General features: G+C 38.0%; 1 protein-coding gene across 2 annotated transcripts in view; it reads left to right on the forward strand.

Annotated features, from left to right (window-relative positions):
- Positions 1 to 26,758, forward strand: part of SULT1C3 (sulfotransferase family 1C member 3) — a 99,904-nt gene that overhangs the window by 33,849 nt on the left and 39,297 nt on the right. Inside the window, exons 6-8 of one of the 2 annotated variants that reach the window (XM_021669002.2) lie at positions 1,435 to 1,529; positions 1,668 to 1,848; positions 3,257 to 3,572. In XM_021669002.2, coding sequence (XP_021524677.2) covers positions 1,435 to 1,529; positions 1,668 to 1,848; positions 3,257 to 3,369 — 389 coding nt within the window. In that variant the 3' untranslated portion in view covers positions 3,370 to 3,572. Of the gene's footprint in view, positions 1 to 1,434; positions 1,530 to 1,667; positions 1,849 to 3,256; positions 3,573 to 26,758 lie in introns of those variants that run through there. The other variant, XM_012474286.3, reaches the window with a different exon arrangement.

Here is a 26,758-nt window from a genome sequence, read left to right on the forward strand (position 1 = left end):
GAGTTTCCAGCATGCCCTACAGACTTCAAACATGCCAAGCTCCACAATTGTAGAAGCCAATTCCTGTAAATAAACAATATATACATAATTTATATTTTATCTGTATATATATATATACTATGATATAGCCATTGCTTAAAATAAATTTTATATGTACACATATATATTATGCACATATATGAAACATGCACACACATACATACATATATGAGTCCCTTTTATACTTGATTTCACTTTCTGCAGTTTCAGCCATCCACAGTCAACCCCAATTCAAAAATATTACAGTATTTCAAGGGAAAGAAGGATAGAGAGAGGGAGACTACATTCACATAAGATGTGACTATATTATAGAGTATTTTTGTAATAGCTGTTTAGTTTTGTTATTATTCACTCACAGTGCCTAATATATAAATTAAACTAACATACATATGTATGTATAGAAAAAAACATATACACGATGATAATGTAATTTGGTACTATCTGTGGTTTCAGGCATCCACTGGGGGTCATGCGATATATCACCTGTGAATAAGGGGCACTAATGTATTCTTCTCTGGATTTGCCTGTTGTTCTGTTTCTCTGTAGAACCTAGCTGACACAGATACCAGTCACCATGACACATGCCAAGGTTCAAGCCACTGCAAACGTACATCTCTCTTCATCCTGATTCAAAAGAGAGCATTTCACTCCTTGCTGACTTGGTTTGTGGTCATTTTACCTCTGGAGAATGTTTTCCATCATCCTTCAGACAAATCTTCCACTTAGCACAATGCTTGCAACATAGCTAACCCTCAATAAAGATAACTCCTGTGTTTATAATGACTACCCAGAACCAAACCAGGAAGCTGTGAGAAGAGACAACCTATCAGAAACATTAAAATATCACTGAAATAAAATATGGTACAGGCTAACTCAGGTGTCCATTCACTCTCTTACCTACTGGTGATAAGAAAATGCATTGCATGTTTACCACATAGACGCAGCCTCACATGTAAATAGAAGTTCTCCTCGAGCCCACCTCTCCACTACTGCTGTATCTCTTTCAGAACAGGAACTTGCAAACTGCTTAGCACAGCTAAACAGGGAAAGCAGCAGGAGGACCCTAGTCCTACATCAGATGGTCTGAATTAGTAATTGAATCTGAAACTAAGCACCATTTACTAGGAACAGGGGAAGTATTTTATTGTCTAATCTTTTAAGGTCTGTCTCAATAAATCATCAATGTGTGCAAAGTCACATATAATAAATGTGTACTATAAATCTCTGCTTTACTCCATAAGTATGAACAAATTTTATTAGTAGAAAATTACATTCACTTCATTAAGTAACCAGAATGAAAATTACAGAAGCTTATTTCAAATGAGTGCTAATTTATTTTATAGTCTTGGGTTTTGTCCTGGTACCGGGAACTAACAGTGCTCTGACATCTTCTAGTTGCTTATGGGTCCTGGTTTGACCATGTGAAAGGATGGTGGGCTGCAAAAGACACACACCAGATCCTCTACCTCTTCTATGAGGACATAAAAAAGGCAAGTGGCACTGAGACATATAGGTCAGACCCAGAAACCCTCCTGACAATGTCCATCTGTTAAACAAGCTGTCACTTTAATTGGCCAAGCTCTTCTTCTTTCCACCCCCTTCACAGTGCCTTTTTCTTCCATGGTCAGAATCCAAAACAAGAGATCCTCAAGATTTTGAAATTCTTGGAGAAAACTTTGTCAGATGATGTTATAAACAAGATCATCCACCATACTTCATTTGACGTAATGAAGCATAACCCCATGGCCAACCACACTGCTGTACCTTCTCACATATTTGATCACTCCATCTCAAAATTCATGAGGAAAGGTTGGTGGCATTTCTTTTACTTAATTCAAAAAAAAAAAATGTCTGCCCTATAATCTAAAATAATTTTAAACCTAATTTTCAGGAAGAAGTGACACATTTCAGTTAAACTGTGAATCTCTGCTCCCTTCACCCTGCCTGTTTGCTGAAAACCAATGTCAGTGGTTCTGAAACTTGAGTCATATTAGAATCCCTGGAGACCTTGCTAAAGCTCTGATTGCTGGTCCCCACTCCAAGATACTGTTTCCATAGGTCCGGGAGTAGCCCTCAAATTTGCCTATCTCTCAAGTTCTCAGGTGATGCTAATGGTGCTGATCACTTTGATTATAATACCCAGCCCAACCATGAACTCCTCGCTGAAGGCTCATGCATACTCTGAGCAGCTTTGGACAATCATCTTTATTCTATTCCGGTTCAAACCCTAGCTTAGCACTTATTACTTAGATTTGTAACTATTAGTATTCATGTCTGTCTCCAAAATAAGACGACAGACTTCCAGAAGAGAAAGCTGTGCTCAGTTTGTTCCACTAGAATCTAGTATAGAGGCTCATACCTCAAAAAACTCAATAAAGGCCTGTTGTGTGAGTGCATGGATGAATGAACATTATTTCTGTTCTCAACAGGTTAACATTCTAGATGGATGCAGAAATAGCTGAAAGTCACAAAAAAGAAAGTAAAGTAGAGGCTACACTAGTAATTCCCTAATACCAGTTCTCCTGACTGTATCAAAATTGCCTTTAAAAATAGAGACCCCATTCCTGAAGATTCCAGTTACCTAGTTGCAAGTTGGAATCTGGAATTTGACATCATGATCAAGAATTTCAGATTGATCTTCTTGTCAAAGGGCAGGAAACCAGTAGAAATAAAGCACTAGGATAATTTAGATAAACAATTTATTAGCTCCGCATTTGTTAGGCTGACAAGGTAAAACAGTTTGCAGAAGATCGCTAGTATCTAAATGTCACATCTGATAGATTTACTCTTTAATTTTGCCTAATAAGAAATATCTTCGCCAGTGAGGTTAATGACATTTTGTAAAATGTTTCACTGTCCCTGAGAGATCAAGATAGGACGTTCCCCTAAGAAGCCCATGATGGTAACCAGCTGTAGACTTTGGGTTGGGTACACTAGAGCCTACTGTGAACAGGAGCAGAAGATTCAGCCCAGTGGAGCACCTCAGTGGGGCCTGCAGCATTTGAGGAAGAAATATAAGGATGCTGTGTGCCTTGTGGTAAGAAGGCCAAGTGGATTGAAAATGAGGGACCATTCATAGTGGGAAGATCAGGTGGAGTGGGACTGAGGGACCCTCACTCATGGGAAGATCATGTGGGTAGATTAGGAAACACTCACAATAGAAAGGTTAGGTGGAATGGATGCAGAGTCTGTCATGAACTTTTTTGATGTCCTACAGGGATGCCAGGAGACTGGAAGAACCATTTTACTGTGGCTATGAATGAGAACTTTGATAAGTATTATGAGAACAAGATGGCAGAAACTACGCTGACCTTCTGCACGGAGATCTGAGACGGTAAAAGCAAAATAAGGAACAGAGTCTGTGCCAACGATTTTGCTTTTCATTCTGTTAGGAAAGGAACTGTGATGAATGTGGAGCTTATGAGCTTCAGTCCCTGTCTCCTATAGTGTGGCTAGTCTGCTACAATATTAAAACATGATTTAAAATATTAATAAACCAGCTACTCCTATAAACAAAATATGAGAAATAGAGAACTGTCTGCCTACATGAGTTTTTTTTTTAAGTACTGGTATGTTTTAATGGGCATGACAGATAAAGCAAAACAAACCATTGCATCATGCATTCCCATGTATGATCCCAAGTATATTTCACAAGAAAATCATGCATAGGTGTTACGAGTCTCATTATTAAGAGAAAATGCAATGCCTTGGAATGATTATTCTATATTTTTATACATAAATAATAAGTTCCAAGAGAAAAGAGCTGATAAGTAGTTTTCAGAGTCACAATTTATGTAATACAATAATATAAAAATAAATTACTACTGAAAAAATCAATCAATTGGAAAATTATTATTCATCTAAATTTGTCTTGTAACTAATTTTTTAATAAAAGAGTTTGAATTAGACAAATCAGGTAGTGAGTTCCCCTGAAAAAAATCTTTCCATAATATAAATAAAATTGCTTAATGTAACTGATTTATAAATTGAGATCTGGAACAAAAGCACCATGACTCTGCACTGCTATTTCTCTTAATAAAGAGTCTCTGTATAATTTTTATATCAAATTATAAAATTATAAATTATTTGATATAAAAATTATACAGTCAATATTAGACAAATCAATGAGACAGAACATTAACAAGGTTATCCAAAACTTGAACTCAGATCTGGACCAAGGGGACCTAATAGCTACAGAACTCTCCTCCCCAAATCCATGGAATATACATTCTTCTCAGCACCACATCACACTTACTCTAAAATTGACCACATAATTGGAAGTAAATCACTCCTCAGCAAATGCAAAAGAATGGAAATCAGAACAACCACTGTCTCAGACCACAGTGCAATCAAATTATAACTCAGGATCAAGAAACTCATTCAAAACCACACAACCACATGGAAACTGAACAACCTGCTCCTGAATGACTACTGGATAAATAATAAAATTAAGGTAGAAATAAAAATGTTCTTCAAAACCAATGAGAATGAAGACACAATGTAACGGAATCTCTGGGACACATTTAAAGCATTGTCTAGAGGGAAATTTATAGCACTAAATGCCCAAATGAGAAGTGAGGAAAGATTTAAATTGACACCCTATGGTCACAATTAAAAGAACTAGAGGAGCAAGAAGAAATAAATTCAAAAGCTAGTAGAAGACAGGAAATAACAGATCAGAGCAGAACTGAAGGAGAGAGAGAGACACAAAAAACCCTTCAAAAAATAAATCCAGGAGCTGGTTTACTGAAAAGATCAACTGCTACCCAGATTAATAAAAATGAAAAGAGAGAAGAATCTAATAGATGCAATAAAAAATGATGAAGGGGATATCACCACTGATCCCACAGAAAAAAAAACTACCATCAGAGATTACAACAAACACCTTTATGCACATAAACCAGTAAATCTAGAAGAAATGGATAAATTCCTGGACATTTACACCCTCCCAAGACTAAACCAGAAAGAATTTGAATTCCTGAATTGAACAATAACAGGGTCTGAAGTTGAGGCAGCAAATAATAGCCTACCAACCAAAAAAGTCAAGGTCCAGAGAGATTCACAGCTGAATCCTACCAGATGTACAAAGAGCAGCTGGTACCATTCCTTCTGAAACTATTTGAAACAATACAAAAAAAGGGAATCCACTCTAACTCATTTTATGAGATCAACATTACCCTGATACCAAACCTGGCAGAGACACAACTAAAAAAGAAAATTTAGGCCAATATCAATTATGAACACTGATGCAAAAATCTTCAATAAAATACTGGCAAATCAAACGCAACAGCACATCAAAAAGCTTATTCATCACAATCAAGTAGGCTTCATCTCCGGGATGCATGGCTGGTTAAACATATGCAAGTCTATAAACCTAATCCACCACATAAACAAAACCAAAGACAAAAACCACATGATTATCTTGATAGATGCAGGGAAAACCTCTGAAAATATTCAACAGCCCTTTATGCTAAAAACTCTCAATAAACTAGGTATCAATGGAATGTATCTCAAAATAATAAAAGCTCTTTATGACAAACCCACAGTTAATATCATAATGAATGGGCAAAAACTGGAAGCATTCCCTTTGAAATTGGGCACTAGACAAGGGTGCACTCTCTCACCACTCCTATTCAACATAGTATTGGAAGTTTTAGCTAGAACATTCAGGCAAGAAAAAGAAATAAAAGGTATTCAACTGGGAAAAGAGGAAGTCAAATTGTGTCTATTTGCAGATGATATGATTGTATATTTCAAAGGCCCCATTGTCTCAGCCCAAAATCTCCTTAAGATAATAAGCAACTTCAGCAAAGTCTCAGGATACAAAATCAATGTGCAAAAATCACAAGCATTCCTATTCACCAATAACAGACAAACAGAGAGTCAAATCATGAGCAAACTCCAATTCACAATTGCTACAAGAGAATAAAATACCTAGGAATACAACTAAAAAGTGATGTGAAGGACATCTTCAAGGAGAACTATAAATCACTGCTCAAGGAAATAAGAGAGGATGCAAACAGATGGAAAATCATTCGATGCTCATGGTTAGGAAGAATCAATATTGTGAAAATGGCCATAGTGCCCAAAGTAATTTATACATTCAATGCTATCCCATCAAGATGCCATTGACCTTCTTCACAGAACCTGAAAAAACCACCTTAAACTTTATATAGAAGCAAAAAAGAGCCCTCATAGCCAATAGAATCCTAAGCAAAAAGGACAAAGCTGGAGGCATCACGCTACCTGACTTCCTACTATATTACAAGGCTACTGTAATCAAAACAGCATGATACTGGTGCCAAAACAGAGATATAGACCAATGGGACAGAGCAGAGGCCTCAGAAATAACACCACACATCTATAACCATCTGATCTTTGACAAACCGGACAAAAACAAGCAATGGGGAAAGAATTCCCTGTTTAATAAATGATGTTGGGTAAACTGGCTAGCCATGTGCAGAAAGCTGAAACTGGGCCTGTTCCTTACACCTTATATAAAAATTAACTCCAGATGGATTAAAGATTTAAACTTAAGACCTAATACCATAAAAGCCCTAGAAGAAAACCTAGGCAATACCATTCAGGACATAGGCACAGGCAACGACTTCATGACTAAAACACCAAAAGCATTAGCAACAAAAGCAAAACAAATGGGATCTAATTAAACTTAACACCTTCTGCACAGCAAAATAAACTATCATTACAGTGAACTGGCAACCAACAGAATGGGTAAGATTTTTGCAAGCTACCCGTCTGACAAAGGACTAATATCCAGAATCTACAAAGAACTAAAATTTACAAGAAAAAAACAAACAACCCCAACAAAAAATGGGCAAAGGATATGAACAGAAATTTTTCAAAAGAAGACATACATGAGGCCAACAAACATATGAAAAAATGATCTTCATCACTGGTCATTAGAGAAATGCAAATCAAAACCACATTGAGATACCATCTCATGCCAGTTAGAATGGTAATCGTTAAAAAATCTGGAGACAACGGATGCTGGAGAGGATGTGGAGAAATAGGAACACTTTTATACTGTTGATGGGAGTGTAAATTAGTTCAACTATTGTGGAAGACAGTGTGGCGATTTCTCAAGGACCTAGAAATAGAAATACAATTTGGCCCAGCAATCCCGTTACTGGGTATATATCCAAAGGATTATAAATCATTCTATTATAAAGACACAAGCACACATATGTTTATTGTGGCACTGTTTACAATAGCAAAGATGTGGAACCGACCGAAATGCCCATCAATGATACACTTGGATAAATAAAATGTGGCACATATACACCATGGAATACTATGCAGCCATAAAAAATGATTAGTATATGTCCTTTGCAGTGACATGGATGAAGCTGGAAACCATCATTCTCAGCAAACTGTCACAAGAACAGAATACTAGACACCACATGTTCTCACTCATAAGTGTGTGTTGAACAATGAGAACACATGGACACAGAGAAGGAAACATCACATGCTGGGGCCTGTTGGGGGGTAGTGGGGAGCTAGGGGAGGGGTAGCAGGGGGTGGGGGGATTATGGAGGGATAACATTAGGAGAAGTACCTAATGTAGATGACAGGGGGAATGATGCAGCAAATGCTATGGTATGTGTATACCTATGTAACAACCCTGCATGGCCTGCACATGTACCCAGAACTTAAGGTATAATTAAAAGAAGAAAAAGAAAAAAGAAAAAAGACAGGGTCTATAACTTTATATATTTTACATAAGAACTACATTTAATCATTAAAAATAATTATTTAGGAGGAAAGCAGAGCAAGATGGTGGGATGTAAGGCTCCACCAATGGTCTCTCCCATCACCACAAGGACACCAAGTTAACCACTATCTACACAGAAAATAAAAGCGCCTTCATAAGAACCAAAAATCAGGTGAGCACACATACTACCTGGTTTGAATTTCATGTCACTGAAAGAGGCACCGAAGAGACAGAAAAAAACTCTTGAATCACCAATGCCACCCTTCCCAACCCGATGCAAGGTGTGGATATTACTCTGGGCACAGGGGGAAGGAGAACACAAGAATTGTGAGGAACTGAACTCAGTGCTGTCATGTAAGAGCAGAAAAGAAAACCAACCAAACTTACCTGACACCTGTACATGGAGGGAGCATATAAACTAGTCCTAGCCAGAGGAAAATTGCTGATCCCAGTAGACTGAACTTTAGTGCCTTCAAACCTCACCATCCAGGTCTACAGCACTCTGTCTGCTAGTAAATTTGAATGTCACATAAGATCTACAACTTTTAGGTGAGTCTAGTGCTGACCTAGGCCCAGAGACAGTGAACTGGGAGCATGGGGACAGGACATACCACAACACCAACTAGGGCAGCCAAAGGAATGCTGGCATTGCCCCTCTTTAGAGCCCAGCTGCGCAGCTTGGAGCTCCAAAAGAGACCCCTTCCTTCTGCTTGAGGAGAGGAGAGGGAAGAGTTGGGATGACTGTGTCTTACATCTTGGATACCAGTTCAGCCACAGGAGGATAGGGCACCAGTAGAGTCGTGAGACCCCTGTTCCAGGCCCTAGCTCGCAGACATTTCTAGATGTATCATGGGCCAGAAGGGGACCTGCCACCTTGAAAGAAAGGACCCAGTTCTGTCAGCACTTATCACCTGCTAACTGAAGAGCACTTGCAGTCTGAATTACCAACAGCAATACCCAGGTACTGCATTGAAGGACTTGACTGATTTTCTGAGACTTGCCAGCTTCAGATGAGAATCAGCACATAACCAGCTGTAGTGGCAATGTGGCACAACTCCTTCTGCTTGAGAAAAACAGAAGAGTAAAGGAAACTTTGTCTTGCACCTTAAGCACCAGCATGGCCACAAGGTGTAGAGTACCAAGCAGGCTCTTGGGATCCCTGATTCCAGGACTTGACTTTGGATGGCATTTCTGAACCACGGCCCTGAAGGGTGAGTTTCAGGCCAGGCAGAATTCACCACAAGCTAACATAACAGCCCTTGGGCCTTCAGGGAATATCAGCAGTAGTCTGACAGCAAACCTTGTGTACTTGGTGACAGTAGCTATGGGGTGAGTCTCCTCTGTGTTTGGAAAGAAAAGGAGAGTGGAAAAGACTGCATCTAGTGGTTTTAGTGCCAACTCAGCCACAGTACAGTAGAGAAACAGTTAGACACCTAGGGTTTTTTTAATTCTAGTCCTTGACTCTTAGCTAATACCTCTGGACCCACCTTAGGCCTAGGAGAACCCACTACCCTAAGGGAAAGGAGACAGATTTGGCCGGCTTTGCCACATGCTGATTGTACAGTCCCTAGGCCTTGAGCAAACATAGGCAGTAGCCAGGAAGTGGTTACAGCAGAGCTTAGGCAAGAACTAGGGCTGTGTTGACTTCATGTCTGACCCTGTGAAGTATAAGTGGTGGTGGCCACAGGCATGCTGTGTCACTCAACCTCCAGCTTTAGGTAGCTCAGAACAGAGACTCCACTGATTTGGGAGAAAGTAAGGGAAAAGGACAAGAGTCACTGTCTGGTAGTTCAGAAAATTCTTCCAAATTTTGTCCAGAGCTGTCAAGGTGGAACCTCTACAAGTCTGCAAGAACCACAGCATTACTGAACTTGGTGGGGGTCGGGAGTAGGTGCTAGAATAGATACAGCTTAGATCACAATACCCTTTCAAAAAACAAGAAAGTGCTGTAAGATATATGGAAAGCATTCCCAAGAAAGATAGGTAAAAACAACCCCAGATAGTAAAGACTACAATAAATACCTAACTCTTCAATGCTCACACACCAAAGGACATCTATTAGTATCAACACCATGCAGGAAAACACGATCTCACTAAATAAACTAAATAAGGCACCAGAGACCAAGCCTGGAAAAACAGAGATATGTGAACTTTCAGAAACAGAATTCAAAATAGCTACGTTGAAGAAACTCAAAAAATTCAAGAAAACACAGAGAAGGAATTCAGAATTCTATTGAATAAGTTTAGCAAACAGATTTATATAATTTTTTAATGTAGCATAAATTCTGGAGCTGAAAAAATCCAATTGCCATACTGATGCATGCATCAGAACCCTAAAAGGAAAATTAATTAAGCAGAAGAATTAGTGAGCTTGAAAACAGCCTATTTGAAAATACAGTCAGAGGAGACAAAGGAAAAAAGAATAAGAAACAATGAACCACACCTATAGGATCTAGAAAATGGCCTCAGAAGGGCAAATCTAAAAGTTATTAGCCTTAAAAAGAAGGTATAGACAGAAATAAGGGTAGAAAATTTATTCAAAGATATAGTAACCAAAAACTTCCCAAATTAGGAGGAAGGTGTCCATATGCAAATGCAAGAAGTTTCTAAAACACCAACTAGATTTAATCCTAAGAAGACGACATATAGGTATTTAATAATCAAGGTCCCAAAGTCAAGGACAAAACAAAGATTATAAAAGCAGCAAGAAAAAAAAAAAGAAGAAATAACATAAAATGAAGTTTCAGTACATTTGGCAGCAGACTTTTAGGATAACCCTTACAGGTCACAAAAGTGTGGTGTGACATATTTAAAGTGATGAAGAAAAAAAAAACATTTACCCCAGAATAGTATATCCACTGAAAGATATCCTGCAAATATGAAGGAAAAATAAAGACTTTCCCAGACAAACAAAAGTTCAGGGATTTCATCAACATCAGACCTGTCTTTCAGGGAATGTTAGAGGTAGTAATTCAATTAGAAAAAAAAGAACACTAATGAGAAATAATTAATCACTTGAAGGTATGAAACTCACTGGTAATATTAAGTACATAGAAAAACACAGAATATCATAACACTGTAACTGTGGTGTGTAAACTACTCTTATCCTAAGTAGGAAGACTAAATGGTGAACCGATTAAAAATAATACCTACAACAACTTTTTAAGACGTTGTCAATAAAATAAGATATAAAGAGAAACAACACAAAGTTTAAAAAGGGGGATGAAGTTAAAGCATTGAGTTTTTATTAGTTTTCTTTTTTCTTGTTTGTTCATGCAAATAGAGTTACATTGTTATCAGGTTAAAATAATGGATTATAAGATAGTATTTGCAAGCCTCATGGTAACTTCAAACTGAAAAACACACAATGGATACACAAAAAATTAAAAACAAAAAGCTAAGTGATATCACTAGAAAAGTATTATCTTCACAAAAGAAAAACAGGAAAAAAATAAGAAAGAAGAGAAGACCACAAAACAACCAAAAAACAAATAACAAAATGGAAGGTGCAAGTCCTTAATTCTCAATAACACTGAATGTAAATAAACTAGATTCTCCAATCAAAAGACATAGACTGATGGAATGAATGAAAAAACAAGACTGATTGATCTGTTGCCTAAAAGAAACACACTTCACCTATAAAGACACACAATACACTAAAAATAAAGGGATAGAAAAAGATATTCTATGGCAATAGAAACCAAAAAAAAAGAGAGAGAAGTTGTTATATCAGGCAAAACAGATTTTAAGAAAAAAACTTTATGAAGAGACAAATAATGTCACTGTATAAGATGAAGGATTCAATTAAGCAAGAAGATATAATAATTGCAAATATATATGTACCCAACACTGGAGCACCCAGATATATAAAGGAAATAATATTAGAGCTAAATAGAGAGATAGATCCCAATACAATAATAGCTGGATACTTCAACACCCTGCTCTTAGCATTTGACAGCTTGCCCAGGCAGAAAAACAACAAAGAAATATCAGACTTTATCTGAACTATAGACTAAATGGATCTAACAAATATTTACAGAACATTTTACCCAGAGTTTATCTTCTGAAAAAAAAGTTCAACAAAATTGACAAATCTTTAGCCAGACTAAGAAAAAAAAGAACATGCAAATAAAGAAGTTTAGAAATACAAAAGGAGACATTACAATTGATACTGAAGAACTAAAGGAATTATTCGTGGCTACTATGAGAAACTATATGCCAATAAATTGAAAACTCCAGAAGAAATGAACAAATTCCTGGACCCATATGACCCACAAGATTGAATCAGAAAGAAAAGGGAAACCTGAACAAACCAGTAACGAGACCGAAGCCATAAAAAAATCTCTGAGCAAGGAAACACTTATGACCCAGTGACTTCACTGTTAAATTGTATAAAACATTTAAAGAAGAACTAATACCAGTCCTACTCAGACTATTCTAAAAAATAGAGGGGGGTGGGGATACTTCCAAACTTATTCTATGAGACCAGTATTATCCTGATTCAAAACCAAAGACACATCAAAGAAAGAAAACTACAGGCCAATATCTCTGATAGATATTGATGCCAAAAACCTCAACAAAATACTAGCAAACCAAATGCAACAACACATTAGAAGGATCATTCATCATTACCAAGAGGGATTTATCTCTTTGATTCAGGGATGGTTCAACACACACCAATCAATTAATGTGATACATCATATCGACAGAATGAAGGGGGAAAACACCCCATATGATCATTTCCATTGATGTTGAGAAAGCTTTTGGTGAAATTCAACATCTTTCATTGAGAAAATCATGAAAAAAACAGGGTATAGTAGGAAGGTACCTCAATATAATAAAAGTGATATATGACAGACCCAGAGCTAGTATCATACTGAATGCGGAAATACTGAAACCTTTTCCTCCAATAACTGGAGCACAACAAGATACTCGGGATCACTACTTTTATTCAACACGGGACAGGAAATCCTAGCTAGAACAATCAGAAAAGAGAAAAAATAAAGGGCATCCAAATAGAAATGGAAGAAGACAAATAATCCTTGTTCACAAATTATATTATCTTAGATGTGGAAAAAACTAAAGAATCCACAGAAAAACTATTAGCACCAATAAACAAATTCAGCAAAGTTGCAGGATACAAAATCAGCATGCAAAAATTAGTAGCATTTCTATATGCAAAAATAAAAACAATCTGAAAAAGACATTAAAAAAAAACTAATTCCCATGTATAAAAGCAACACATAAAATTGAATATCTGGTAATTAACACTTAACCAAAGAAATGAAATATCTCCACAATGAAAGCTATAAAACACTAATGAGAAATTGAAGATGCAAAAAAATGGAAAGATATTCTGTTTATGGATTGAAAAAAGTCAACATTGTTAAAATGACCATACTACTCAAAGCAATTTGCAGATTCAATGCAATTCCTATTAAAATACCAATGAGATTCTTCACAGAAATAAAAACTACAATCATAAAAGGTCTATAAAACCACAAAAGACCCAGAATAGCCAAAAGTATCATAAGCAAAAAGAAGAAAACTGGAGGAAAACCACAATGAGGAAAACTACATTGTTTGACTTTAAATTATATTACAGAGCTATAGTAACCAAAACAGCACGGCACTGGAATAAAAACAGTCATATAGACCAATGAAACATAACAGAGTACCCAGAAAAAAATTCATACACTCACGATAAACTCATATTTGACAGAGGTGCCAAAAACATACACTGGGAAAAAGTCTCTTCAATAAATGGTGCTGGAAAAACTGGAACTTCATATGCAGAACAATGAAACTATACCCTATCTCTCACCATGAACAAAAAAATCAAATAAAATGGAGCACAAGTTTCAACCTAAGACCTCAAACTCTGAAACTACTACAAGAAAACCTTCAGGAAAATCTCCACAACATTGGTCTGTGCAAAGGTTTCTTGAGTAATACCTCACAAGTACAGGCAAGCAAAGCAACAATGGACAAATGGGATCACATCAAATTAAAAAGATTCTGTGCAGCAAAGGAAACAATTAACAAAGTGAAGAGGGAATTCACAGAATAGGAAAAAATATTTGCAAACTACATACCTGACAAGGGATTAATAACCAGAACATAAAGGGTCTTGCCAGGCGTGGTGGCTCACGCCTGTAATCCCAGCACTTTGGGAGGTTGAGGCGGGTGGATCACGAGGTCAACAGATCGAGACCATCCTGGTCAACATGGTGAAACCCCGTCTCTACTAAAAATACAAAAAATTAGCTGGGCATGGTGGCGCGTGCCTGTAATCCCAGCTTCTCAGGACGCTGAGGCAGGAGAATTGCCTGAACCCAGGAGGCAGAGGTTGCGGTGAGCCGAGATCGCGCCATTGCACTCCAGCCTGGGTAACAAGAGTGAAACTCCATCTCAAAAAAAAAAAAAAAAAGGTCTCAAACAAATCTACAGAAAAAAATATAATAATCTAATCAAAACTGGGCAAATGATCAGAATACATATTTCTCAAAAGAAGATACACAAACAGCAAACAGGTATAGGTAAAGTTGCTCAATATTATTGATCATCAGATAAATAAAACTACAATGAGATATGTCATCTCACTGCAGTTAAAATGACTTATATCCAAAAAACAGGCAATAACAAATGCTGGCAAGGATGTGGAGAAAAGGGACCCTCCTGAACTATTGATGGGAACGTAAATTAGTATAACCACTATGGAGAACATTTTGGGGATTCTTCCAAAACCTAAAAATTGAGCTACCATCTAATCCAGCAATCTCACTGCTGGGTATATACTCAAAATGAAGAAAATTAGTATATTGAAAGACGTCTGCACTCTCATGTTTTTCACAGCACTGTTCACAATAGCTAAGATTTGGAAGCAACCTAAGTGTCTATCAACAAATGAATGGATGAAGAAATGGTGGTGCATATATACAATGGAGTATTATTCAGTTATAAAAAAATGTAAGATCCTGTCATTTCCAACAACATGAATGGAAGTGGAGATCATTATGTTAAGTGAAAATAAGCCAGACATAGAAAATCAAACATCACATGTTCTCACTTATGGATGGGATCTAAAAAATGAAAACAATTGAACACATGGACTAGAGAGTAAAAGAATGGTACCAGAGTCTGGGAAGGGGGCTGGGGATGATTAGTGGGTCTAAAATATGTAAAGAATAAGTGTGACTTACAATTTGATAGCACAACAGTGTAACCATAGTCAATAATAACAATTGTACATTTTAAAATGTCTAAAAGAGTATAATTGGATTGTTTATAACATAAAGAATAAATACTTGAGAGCATAGATAACCCACTCTCCATGATATGGTTAGTATGTATTGCATGCCACAATCAAACCCTCTAACGTGCCCCATAAATATATATGGCTACTATGTACCTACAAAAATAAAAAGATTTTTTAAAATACATAATTAATTTCAAAATATTTTAATTTAAATGTTTCTTACTTCTTGTCTAGGTATAAGGACTTTAAAAGGTTGAAAACATGTCTTCAGGGAGGTTTTTCCTGCTAATTTACAGAATAGATTTTTTCACTTAAGCCAAAAATAATAGATTAAGAAACTTCCAGTTCTGATAACAAAACACACCAGATGACATGAAAACCTTTCAATACAAACACCAGGAGTTTTAGCTACAGACAATAAACATTCTGTTAAATTTGGAGCTGGGAATGGGGGGAGGAAAGGGCATTCTATGGTGCCCAGAAGGAAGAAACTGCAGCCCAGGACCACACATGGCAGGCAGGGCAGCAGGAGATGGTGAGTACCCACTGCTGCATTTTCATGCCTGGATGGTCAGAAGAGGAGAAACTGAGCCACTGCAGTGAGGAGAGGTGGAATGGAACAACCCTAATACAAACTTGTATTCTTCAACCTTCTATGGAAAGAGCTGGTCTCCATCAGGGATACCCTGGAGAATCTAGATAGGGCCATCCTGGGCTGTATGTAAACAAGAGACTCTCCTTGGGATTTGTGAGTGTGGGCCCAAGCAACAGAGCCAACTATATGACTCGTTTGGCCCAGCAATAAATGAACACAAAATAAATCACAAGTTAGTAATATTTTTAAACCACTTGTCAGGGACAGGTTCAGAACCTTTCTGGAGAGAGAAGCCCTCAACCAGCCTACAGAGGATTGTGAAAAACGTCCTCCCAGAAACTGTACTCATCCTCCAAAATTAAAACCCCACTCAGAAAAAAATTAGCAGAAATAATTTGTAGCATAGCAAGACCTCCTAGAACGTCAGGTAATGGAGCATAAATATATAGCCATTCATATTTTATCATATAGGTTAGACATAACCAAAGAGAGAGAATAATGAGTATGGAAAAGTAAATATCCTTAACAAGCCTATAACTGCAGAACGTCTTTTTAACTTTAAGTTCTGGGATACATGTGCAGAATGTGCAGGTTTGTTACATAGGTATACATGTGCCATGGTGGTTTGCTGCACCTATCAACCCATCACCTAGGTTTTAAGCCCTGCATGCATTAGGTATTTGTCCTAATGCTCTCCCTTTATCACACACACATAGGCCCAGGTGTGTAATACTCCCTATGTCCATGTATTCTCATTGTACAGAACATCTTTCTTAAAAGCCAGATAATTTTTTTCCTAAAATATGTCCTCGTAAATGTGCTGCTGAACTAGCAAACCTGTATGGGAAATCCAGAAAAATGAAAGGAAAATGAAAGCTTCCCAAGGGCAGAGTGCTCTCCTTCTGAAGAAATATGAGTTGGAGCCATGACGCAAAGCCCAGGACCACAGGAGCAGGGTTCTGAGAGACACCAGATCCAGGGAAAGTGCACCCTGAGAAGCGGGGCAGAACACAACTCCCATACCAGCATGAGTATGGGAGGGAGGAGAACAATTCTTGCTGAGATTATGAAACCATAAGCTGGCTATCATGTGCGTTGGCCATTCACATTCACATCATTCTGACAAATGAATGAGTCTTTCATTCTCTCATTTTTTTCTTAAGATAATTTTAAACCTACAGAAAAGTTGAAAAGCAGTTCAAAGAATACATATGAATAACTCCTAGATTCACCTACCTATATTTTGCTGCATCCTCCTGACTCCTGCTTGTAAGCATGTGTGCACGCATATGTACTATGTATACACAGGTGCATGTATGTGTACTCTGTATGCATAGTTGCATGTATGGGGCTTGTATGCATAGGTACATGCATAAACACTGTACAAGCATAGGAGCATGTATAGGCCATGTATTAGCATATTCATATGTATGGGCCCTGGGCATAGGCATAGGCATATATAGGCTCTGTAAATGCATAGGTGTATTTATAAGCCCTAAATAGGCATAGGTGCATGTATAGGTCCCATATATGCACAAGAACATGCATAAGCTCTGTTTATGCATAGGCACTTGTGTAGGCACTGTTTATGTTATGTGTAGGCACTGTTTATGCATAGGCACAAGCATAGAGTCTATAAATGCACAGGTGAATTTATAGGCCGTGATCATATAGAGGTGTATGTATAGACACTGTTTATGCATAGGTGAATGTGTGGGTTCTAAATACACATAGGTGCATATGTAGGCCCTTTTATGCATGGGTGCTTATATAGGACATGTTTATGCATAAGTAAGTGTATAGGTACTGTTTGTGCATAGGTGCATGTATAGGCCATTGCTTTGCATATGTGCATTTAAGATTACTGTGTATGTATAGGTGCACATGTAGGTACTTTATATGTGCATTCCTATGCACTGTGCATCCATATGTGTATAAATAAGCATGTGTGCAGGTACAGGCAGTATATATGCATATGTCCATATGTACATTTATATGCACTGGATATGCACATATATGTATATATTCAATCATATGTGCTATATATGCATATGGGTATGTATAAGCACTGCATATGCATCTTTGCTTATACAGACACTGTATACACATATGTGCATGTACACATATGTAAATATATTCTATTTCAATAAGTCATCTGTGTGTAAGTTGGTGTCAACTGTGACACTCTCCCATACACACTTTACTTGCTATCTCCTAAGAATAATGACATTCTTCTGTCTTAGCATAACACCAGAAAACATACAATCTCTGTTCCATTTTCCCCAACTGTCTCAGTAATATCTTCCAAAGTAATATGGTTTGGATGTTTGTCCCCTCTAAATCTTATATCGAAACGCGATTTCCAGTATTGGAGGTGGAATCTGGTAGGAGGTGTTGGGATCACGGAGGCAGATCCCTCATGAATTGCTTAGCACCATCCCTTTATTAATGAGTGAGTTCATGTAAGATCTGGTTGTTTAAAAATGTGTGGCATCATCTTCCTATCTTGCTCCCGCTCTCACATTCTGAGATGCCTGCTCCTTCTTCACCTTCTGCTATGAGTGGCAGTTTCCTGAGGTCCTCACTAGAAGTAGATGCTAGCACCATGTTTCTTGTACTGTCTGCAGAATCATTAGCCCATTAAACCCCTTTTCTTTATAAATTACCCAGTCTCAAGTATTTCTTTACAGCAATTTAAAAAAAACAGCCTAATACATAAAGCCTTTTTTTCCACAATTCAGATTCCATGAAATATTTGCATTGCATTTGGTGGAGTCTTTTTAGTCTCTTCTAATTGAGAACAACCCTCCAAGCCCAAATCAGTTTGTTTCCTTCTGTTTATATCTCCACGATATTGAATCTTTTGAAGAATCCAGGCTAGTTGTCTCATGGAACATTCTACATTCCTGATGTATCTTACTATTTCTTCATGATTAAATTGAAGTTAAACTTTGGGTTTTGATATTTCTCCTCTCCAAAATTTATGTTGAAATTTGATCCCCAGTGTTGAAATCAAGGCCTTGTGAGAGGTGTTTGCATCACAGGGCAGATCCTTCATGAATAGCCTGGTGTCCCGTTAGTAGTAATGAGTGACTTCATATGAGTTCTTGAACTCATATGAGTAATGAGTGAGTTCAGGTAATAGAGCCTGGAACCACTCTTCCTCCCCTTCCTCCAGCTCTTGCTGTGTGAGAGACCAGCTCATCTCCATCTTCTGTCATGACTGAAGGCTTCTTGAACCTCTCACCAGAAGCACATGCTAGCACCATCCTTATACAGCTTGCAAAACTATAAGTCAAATAAACCTCTTTTTTGTATAAATTATTTAGCCTTAAGTATTCCTTTATAGTAACCCATAATGGACTAACAATACTGGAAGACCCAAAGCATCATTATGGTCCAAGCAAGAGCATATGGGGCTACATAATAATGAGAGTCCTGGCTAAATTCTAGCTAAATTTTATAGATTTACCCAGTGGATGGTCCTTTTCCCTGTCTCTGACTGTATAATTGGATTGGTATTATTGGCCATTGGAGAAGCTCCCACATTGGGCCCTTTGCCTGTGAAGTAAGAGGGCCATGTGGCAGCTGATTAACTGCTCTGATTCACCTAGATAGCAAATCAATAACAATATTGCCTGTTTGCAACGGGCTGGATTTGGGTGGTAGAGATGAGTTCCATTTGTAAAGTTCTTAAATGTGAAGTGGCTGTGGAGCGGAGGAGGACTTTATGATGTTTTCTTTTAATTCTTCAGCGCAGCCTCTTCAGAAGTAGAATGGATTCTAATGGAGGACTGGAGACCACCATAAGCTCAACCAAGTGGCTGCCCTGATGACAACTGCAGATCCATGTGCACTGTTATTGTTGGAGTGAAATCCTACAGCATCAGGCACCTGGTATGCAACACGGAATTGGAGAATATGCTCTTGCCTCTTCTGATCAGAACACAAGTCTTAACTGAAGTTGTATGAAAAGCACAATATTGAGTCATATTTTTGCCCCAGGATTGTTTATTCGGCTCTGAAATATAATAGACAAAGTTATGTAGTCCATTTGATATTACACTGAACCATTGTGTTAACATTTGAAAATCTGACATCCTTTCATGATAAAAATACTTAACAAACTAGGAACTCAAAATTTAAAAAGTGTAAATCCAAAGAGAACAGTGCAAGACACATTACATTCAAACTTTGTAATATTATACACAAAGAGAGAATCTTTTTCTTATTGATATTTTTATTCATATTTTCTAATTAATAAATCTATTGTTAATTGGCAAAATGATACATATTTACTGTCTACAAAACTGTTTTTAAAATGTACACATTGGAGGATCCAAGAAGGCCAAAAAGGAACAGCTCCAGAGTGCAGTTCCCAGCAAGAACAATGCACAGGGTGAGTGCCCACTGCATTTCCAAACGAATTTTCACTGCCCACAGACCAGGAGATTCTCAGGCTGAAAAGCACTGTGAGTTTTCAGTATGACAGTTTCAGCCAGTGCCAGCTTGGTGCACAGAAACTCACACAAATCTGAGGGGCCATTTCAACTGGTGCCTTCAATGCCTGGGAGACAGGGCCACCCAGTCAACTAAAAGAGAGGGGGCAGAAGATTGAGAACTTCCTAGCAAGTGCAACTGGATCCCGGATGGCCCAGCTCAGTGAGGGGAACGGCAACCACCACTACCGAGGCAGTTCACACAGCAGCTGGGCAGAGCCTGCAGCAGTTCAACAACACCTCTGCTGGCAGACTGTGACTAGACTACTCCATGAAGGGCAGGGCATCTATGAAAAAAGGCAGCAGCATGACAGAAACTTATAAATAAAGCTGACCTTCATAGAAAAGAGCACCCAGGAAAAAGGGTGGTTATGAGTTCAGCTGCAGCAGACTTAAAAGTACCTGCCCAGCAGCTCTGCATGGAACAACAGCACTCCCAGCACAGCACTTGAGATCCTATAAAGGACAGACTGTCTCCTCAAGCAGCTCCCTGACCACATATACCCAGAGACACCTCATAAAGGAGAGCTCAGGCCGACATCTGGCAGGTACCCTTCTGGGACAAAGATAACAGAAGAAACTGGCAGTAACCCTTACTGTTCTGCAGCTCCTGCAGGTGATCCCCAGGCAAGCAGGGTCTGGAGTGGATCTCCAGCAGTCCTGCAGCAGAGGGGCCTGACTGTTAGAAGGAAAACTAAGAAAGAGAAAGAAATAACTTCATCATCAACAAAAAGGACAACCACGCAGAGACCCCAACCAAAAGTCACCAACTACAAAGACCACAGGTAGATAAGCCAATAAGATGGGAATAAACCAGTGAAAAATGGATGAAAACACCAAAAACAAGAATGCCTCTCCTCCTCCAAAGAATCACAACTCCTCATCAGCTAGGGATCAAAGATGGATGGAGAATGAATCTGATGAATTGACAGAAACAAGCTTCAGAAAGTGGGTAATAACAAACTTCTCAGAGCTAAAAGAACATGTGCTAACCCAATGCAAAGAAACTAAGAACCTAGAAAAAAGGTTAGATGAGATGCTAACTAGAATAAACAGCTTAGAGAAGAATAAAAACGACTTGATGGAGCTGAAAAACACAGCATGAGAACTTCGTGAAGCATACATAAGTTTCAATAGCCAAATCCACCAAGCAGACGAAAGGATATCAGAGATTGAAGATCAACTCAATGAAATAAAATGAGAAGGCAAGAATAGAGAAAGAAGAGTGAAAAGAAATGAACAAAGCCTCCAAGAAATATGGGATTATGTGAAAAGACCTAATCTACATTTGATAGGTGTACCTGAATGTGACAGAGAGAATGAATCCAAGCTGGAAAACACTCTTGAGGATATTATCCAGGAGAACGTCCCCAACCTAGCAAGCTGGCCACCATTCAAGTCCAGGAAATGCAGAGAACACCACAAAGATATTCCTACAGAAGAGCAACCCCAAGGCACATAATCGTCAGATTCACCAGGGTTGAAGTGAAGGAAAAAATGCTAAGGTCAGCCAGAGTAAAACATTGGGTTACCCACAAAGAGAAGCCCATCAGAATCACGGTGGATCTCTCAGCAGAAACCCTACAAGCCAGAAGAGAGTAGGAGCAAATATTTAAACATCCTAAAAGAAAAGAACTTTCAACCTAGAATTTCATATCCAGCCAAACTAAGCTTCATTAGCAAAGGAGAAAGAAAACTCTTTATAGACAAGCAATTGCTGAGAGATTTTCTCACCACCAGGCCTGTCTTATAAGAGCTCCTGAAGGAAGCACCAGACATGGAAAGGAACAACGAGTACCAGCCACTCCAAAAAAGTACCAAATGATAAAGACCATTGACACAATGAAAAAAATGCATCAAATAATGGGCAAAACATCCGGCTAGGATCAAAATGACAGGAACAAATTCACACATAACAATATTAACCTTAAATGTAAATGGGCTAAATGCCCCAATCGAAAGACACAGACTGGAAAATTGGATAAAAAGTCAAGACCCATCAGTGTGCTGTATTCAGGAAACCCATGACACATGCAAGAACACACATAGGCTCAAAATAAAGGGATGGAGGAAGATTTACCAAGCAAATGGAGAGCAAAAAAAAGCAGGAGTTGCAATCCTAGTGTCTCATAAAATAGACTTTAAACCAACAAAGATCAAAAGAGACAAAGAAGGACATTACATAATGGTAAAAGTATAAATACAACAAGAAGAGCTAATGATCCTAAATATATACACACCCAATACAGGAGCACCCAGATACAAGAAGCAAATTCTTAAAGACCTACAAAGACTCTTAGATTCCCACACAATAATAGTGAGAGATGCTAACACTCCACTGTCAATATTAGATCAATGAGACAGAAAATTAACAAGGACATCCAGGACTTGAGCTCAGATGTGGACCAAGAGGACCTAATAGACATCTACAGAAATATCCACCCCAAATCCACAGAATATACATTCTTCTTAGCACCACATTGCACCTACTCTAAAATTGACCACATAATTGGAAGTAAATCACTCCTCAGCAAATGCAAAAGAACAGAAATCACAACAAATAGTCTCTCAGATCACAGGGCATCCAAATTAGAACTCAGAATTAAGAAACTAACTCAGAACCACAAGGTTTCATGGAAACTCAACAACTGACTCCTGAATGTCGACTGGATAAACAATGAAATGAAGACATAAATAAAGATGTTCTTTGAAACCAACGAGAATGAAGACACAATGTACCAGAATATCTGGGACACATTTAAAGCAGTGTCTAGAAGGAAATTGATAGTAATAAATGCCCACATGAGAAGTAAGGAGAGATTGAAAATCAACACCCTATCATCAAAATTGAAAGAGCTAGAGGAGAAAGATCAAACAAATTCAAAAGTTAGCAGAAGACAAGAAATAACTAAGATCAGAGCATAACTTAAGGAGATAGAGACACAAAAAAACCCTTCAAAAAATCAGTGACTCCAGGATCTGGTATTTTGAAAACATCAACACAATAGACAGACTGCTAGACAGATTAATAAAAAAGAAAATGGAGAAGAATCAAATAGATGCAATAAAAAATGATAAATGGGATATCACCACTGATTCTCCAGAAATAGAAACAGCAATCACAGATTACTAGAAACAACTCTATGCACATAAACTGGTAAACCTGGAAGAAATGGATAAATTCCTGGACACTTGCACCCTCCCAAGCCTGAACCAGGAAGAAGTTGAAACCTTGAATAGACCAATAACAAGGGGTGAAGTTGAGGCAGCAATTAATAGCCTACCAACCAAAAAAAGTCCAGGTCCAGATGGGTTCACAGCTGAATTCTACCAAATGTACAAAGAAGAGCTGATAACATTCCTTCTGAAACTATTCCAAACAATAAAAAAACAGGGAATCCATCCCAAATCATTTTATGAGACCAACATCATCCTGATACCAAAACCCAGCAGAGAGTCAACAACAAAAAGAAAACTTCAGGCTAATATCCATGATGAACATAGATGCAAAAATCTTCAATAAAATACTGGAAAACCGATTGCAACAGCACATCCAAAAGCTTATCCATCACAATCAAGTAGGTTTCATTCTAGGAATGCAAGGCTGGTTCAACATACGCAAGTCTATAAACCTAATCCACCACATAAACAGAACCAAAGACAAAAAACACATGATTATCTCAAGAGATGCAGAGAAGGCCTTCAACAAAATTCAACAGCCCTTTATGCTAAAAATGCTCAATAAGCTAGTTATCAAAGGAACATATATTAAAACAATAAAAGCCATTTACGACAAACCTACAGCCAGTATCATACTCAATGGGCAAAAACTGGAAGCATTCCTTTTGAAATCTGGCACTAGACAAGGATGCCCTATCTCACCACTCCTATTCAATATAGTATTGGAAGTTCTAGCCAGAGCAATTAAGCAAGAAAAAAAAATAAAGGGTATTAAACTAGAAAACGATGAAGTCAATTCATCTCTATTTGCAGATGACATGATTGTATATTTTTATAAGACCCTATCATCTCAGCCCAAAATCTCCTTAAACTGATAAGCAACTTCAGCAAACTCTCAAGATACAAAATCAATGTACAGAAATCACAAGCATTCCTATACAAAAATAACAGACTAACAGAGAGTCAAATCATGAGTGAACTCCTATTCACAATTGCTACAAATAGAATAAAATACCTAGGAACACAACTAACAAAGGATGAAAAGGACCTCTTCAAGGAGAACTACAAACCACAATTCAATGAAATAAGAGAGGACACAAACAGATAGAGAAATATTCCATGCTCATGGTTAGGAAGAATCGATATTGTGAAAATGGCCATACTGCCCAAAGTAATTTATAGATTCAATGCTATCCCCATCAAGCTACCAATGACCCTCTTCACAGAACTGGAAAAAAAACCTTAAACTTCATATGGAACCGAAAGAGAGCCTGCAGAGCGAAGACAATCCTAAGCAAAAAGAGTAAAGCTGGAGGCATCACACTACCTGACTTCAAACTATACTACAAGGCTACAGTAATCAAAACAGCATGGTACTGGTATCAAAACAGAGATATAGACCAATGGAACAGAACAGAGGCCTTGGAGGCAATGCCACACATCTACAACCATCTGATCTTTGACAAACCTGACAAAAACAAGCAATGGGGAAAGGATTTCCTGTTTAATATAAATGGTGTTAGGAAAACTGGCTAGCAGTGTGCAGAAAGCTGAAACTGGACCCCTTCCTGACACCTTATACTAAAATTAACTCCAGATAGATTAAGGACTGAAACATAAGGCCTAATTCCAGAAAAACCCGAGAAGAAAACCTAGACAAAACCATTCAGGACACAGGCATAGGCAAAAACTTCATAACTAAAACACCAGAAGCATTGGCAACAAAAGTCAAAATAGACAAATAGTATCTAATTAAACTCCAGAGCTTCTGTATAGCAAAAGAAACAATCATTAGAGTGAACCGGCAACCAACAGAATGGGAAAAATTTTTTTCAATCTACCCATCTGACAAAGGGCTAATATCCAGAATCTACAAAGAACTAAAACAGATTTACAAGAAAAAAACAAACAAACCCATCCAGAAGTGGGCGGAGGCTAAGAACAGACACTTTTCAAAAGAAGATCTATATGAGGCCAACAAACATATGAAAAAATGCTCATCATCACTGGTCATTAGAAAAATGCAAATCAAAACCACCCTGAGATACCATCTCATGCCAGTTAGAATGGCAATCATTAAAAAAAATCAAGAGACAACAGATGCTGGAGAGGATGTGGAGAAATAGGAACACTTTTACACTGTTGGTGGGAGTGTAAATTACTTCAATCATTGTGGAAGACAGTGTGGCAATTCTTCAAAGACCTAGATATAGAAATTCCATTTGACTCAGCAATCCCATTACTGAGTATATACCCAAAGGATTATACATCGGTCTATTATAAAGACACATGCATACATATGTTCACTGTGGCACTGTTTACAATAGCAAAGACCTGGAACCAACCCAAATGCCCATCGATGACAGACTGGACAAGGAAAATGTGGCACATATACACCATGGAATACTACACAGCCATAAAAAAATGATGAGTTCATGTCCTTTGTGGGGACATGGATAAATCTGGACACCAACATTCTCATCAAGCTGACACAAGAACAGAAAATCAAGCACCGCATGTTTTCACTTATAGGTGAGGGTTGAACAATGAGAACTCATGGACGCAGGGAGGGAAGCATCACACACTGGGGTCTCTTGGGGGGGCCTAGGGGAGGGATAGTGGGTGGTGGGGAGGTTGGGAAGGGATAACACGGGGAGAAATGCCAGATAAAGGTGATGGGGGATGGAGGCAGCAAACCAATTGCCATGTATGTACTTATGCAACAATCCTGCATGATCTGCACATGTACCCCTGAACCTAAAGTACAATAAAATAAAATAAATTTTTTAAATGTGGCACATATATACCATGAAATACTATGCAGCCATAAAAAAGAATAAGCTCGTGTCCTTTGCAGGGACATGGATGAAGCTGGAAACCATCATTCACAGCAAACTAACACAGGAACAAAAACCAAACACTGCATGTTCTCACTTATGAGTGGGAGTTGAACAATGAGAACACATGGATAGGGAGGGGAATATCACACATTGGGGCCTGTTGGAGAATGGGGTAAAGGGGAGGGAGAACATTAAGACAAATACCTAATGCATGTGGGGCTTAAAACCTAGATGACGGGTTGATAGGTGCAGCAAAACACCATGGCACTTGTATACCTATGTAACAAACCCGCACATTCACATGTATCCCAGAACTTAAAGTAAAATAAAAATTTTAAAAAGAAATAAATAAACAAACAAATAATTCTGAAACAATATTTGCAGCTCGATAAGTTATCTATATACAAATAACTGTTATAAACAAACAAGAAAAAGGTAAACATCCTAATAGAAAAATGAGCAAAAATATGAATAGGCAATACACACACACACACATACATACACACCCCACAAGGCCAAATATAAATACCTCATGAAGATTCTCAGTCTCATCCCCAGTTGTCAGAGAACTGCAAATGAAGTAGAAATGGACAGAAATTTCTTACCAATAAAAGT

This window comes from Aotus nancymaae, unplaced genomic scaffold (assembly GCF_030222135.1).
Source record: "Aotus nancymaae isolate 86718 unplaced genomic scaffold, 86718_ANA_hifiasm-v0.15.2.pri h1tg000155l, whole genome shotgun sequence".
Lineage (NCBI taxonomy): Eukaryota > Metazoa > Chordata > Mammalia > Primates > Aotidae > Aotus > Aotus nancymaae.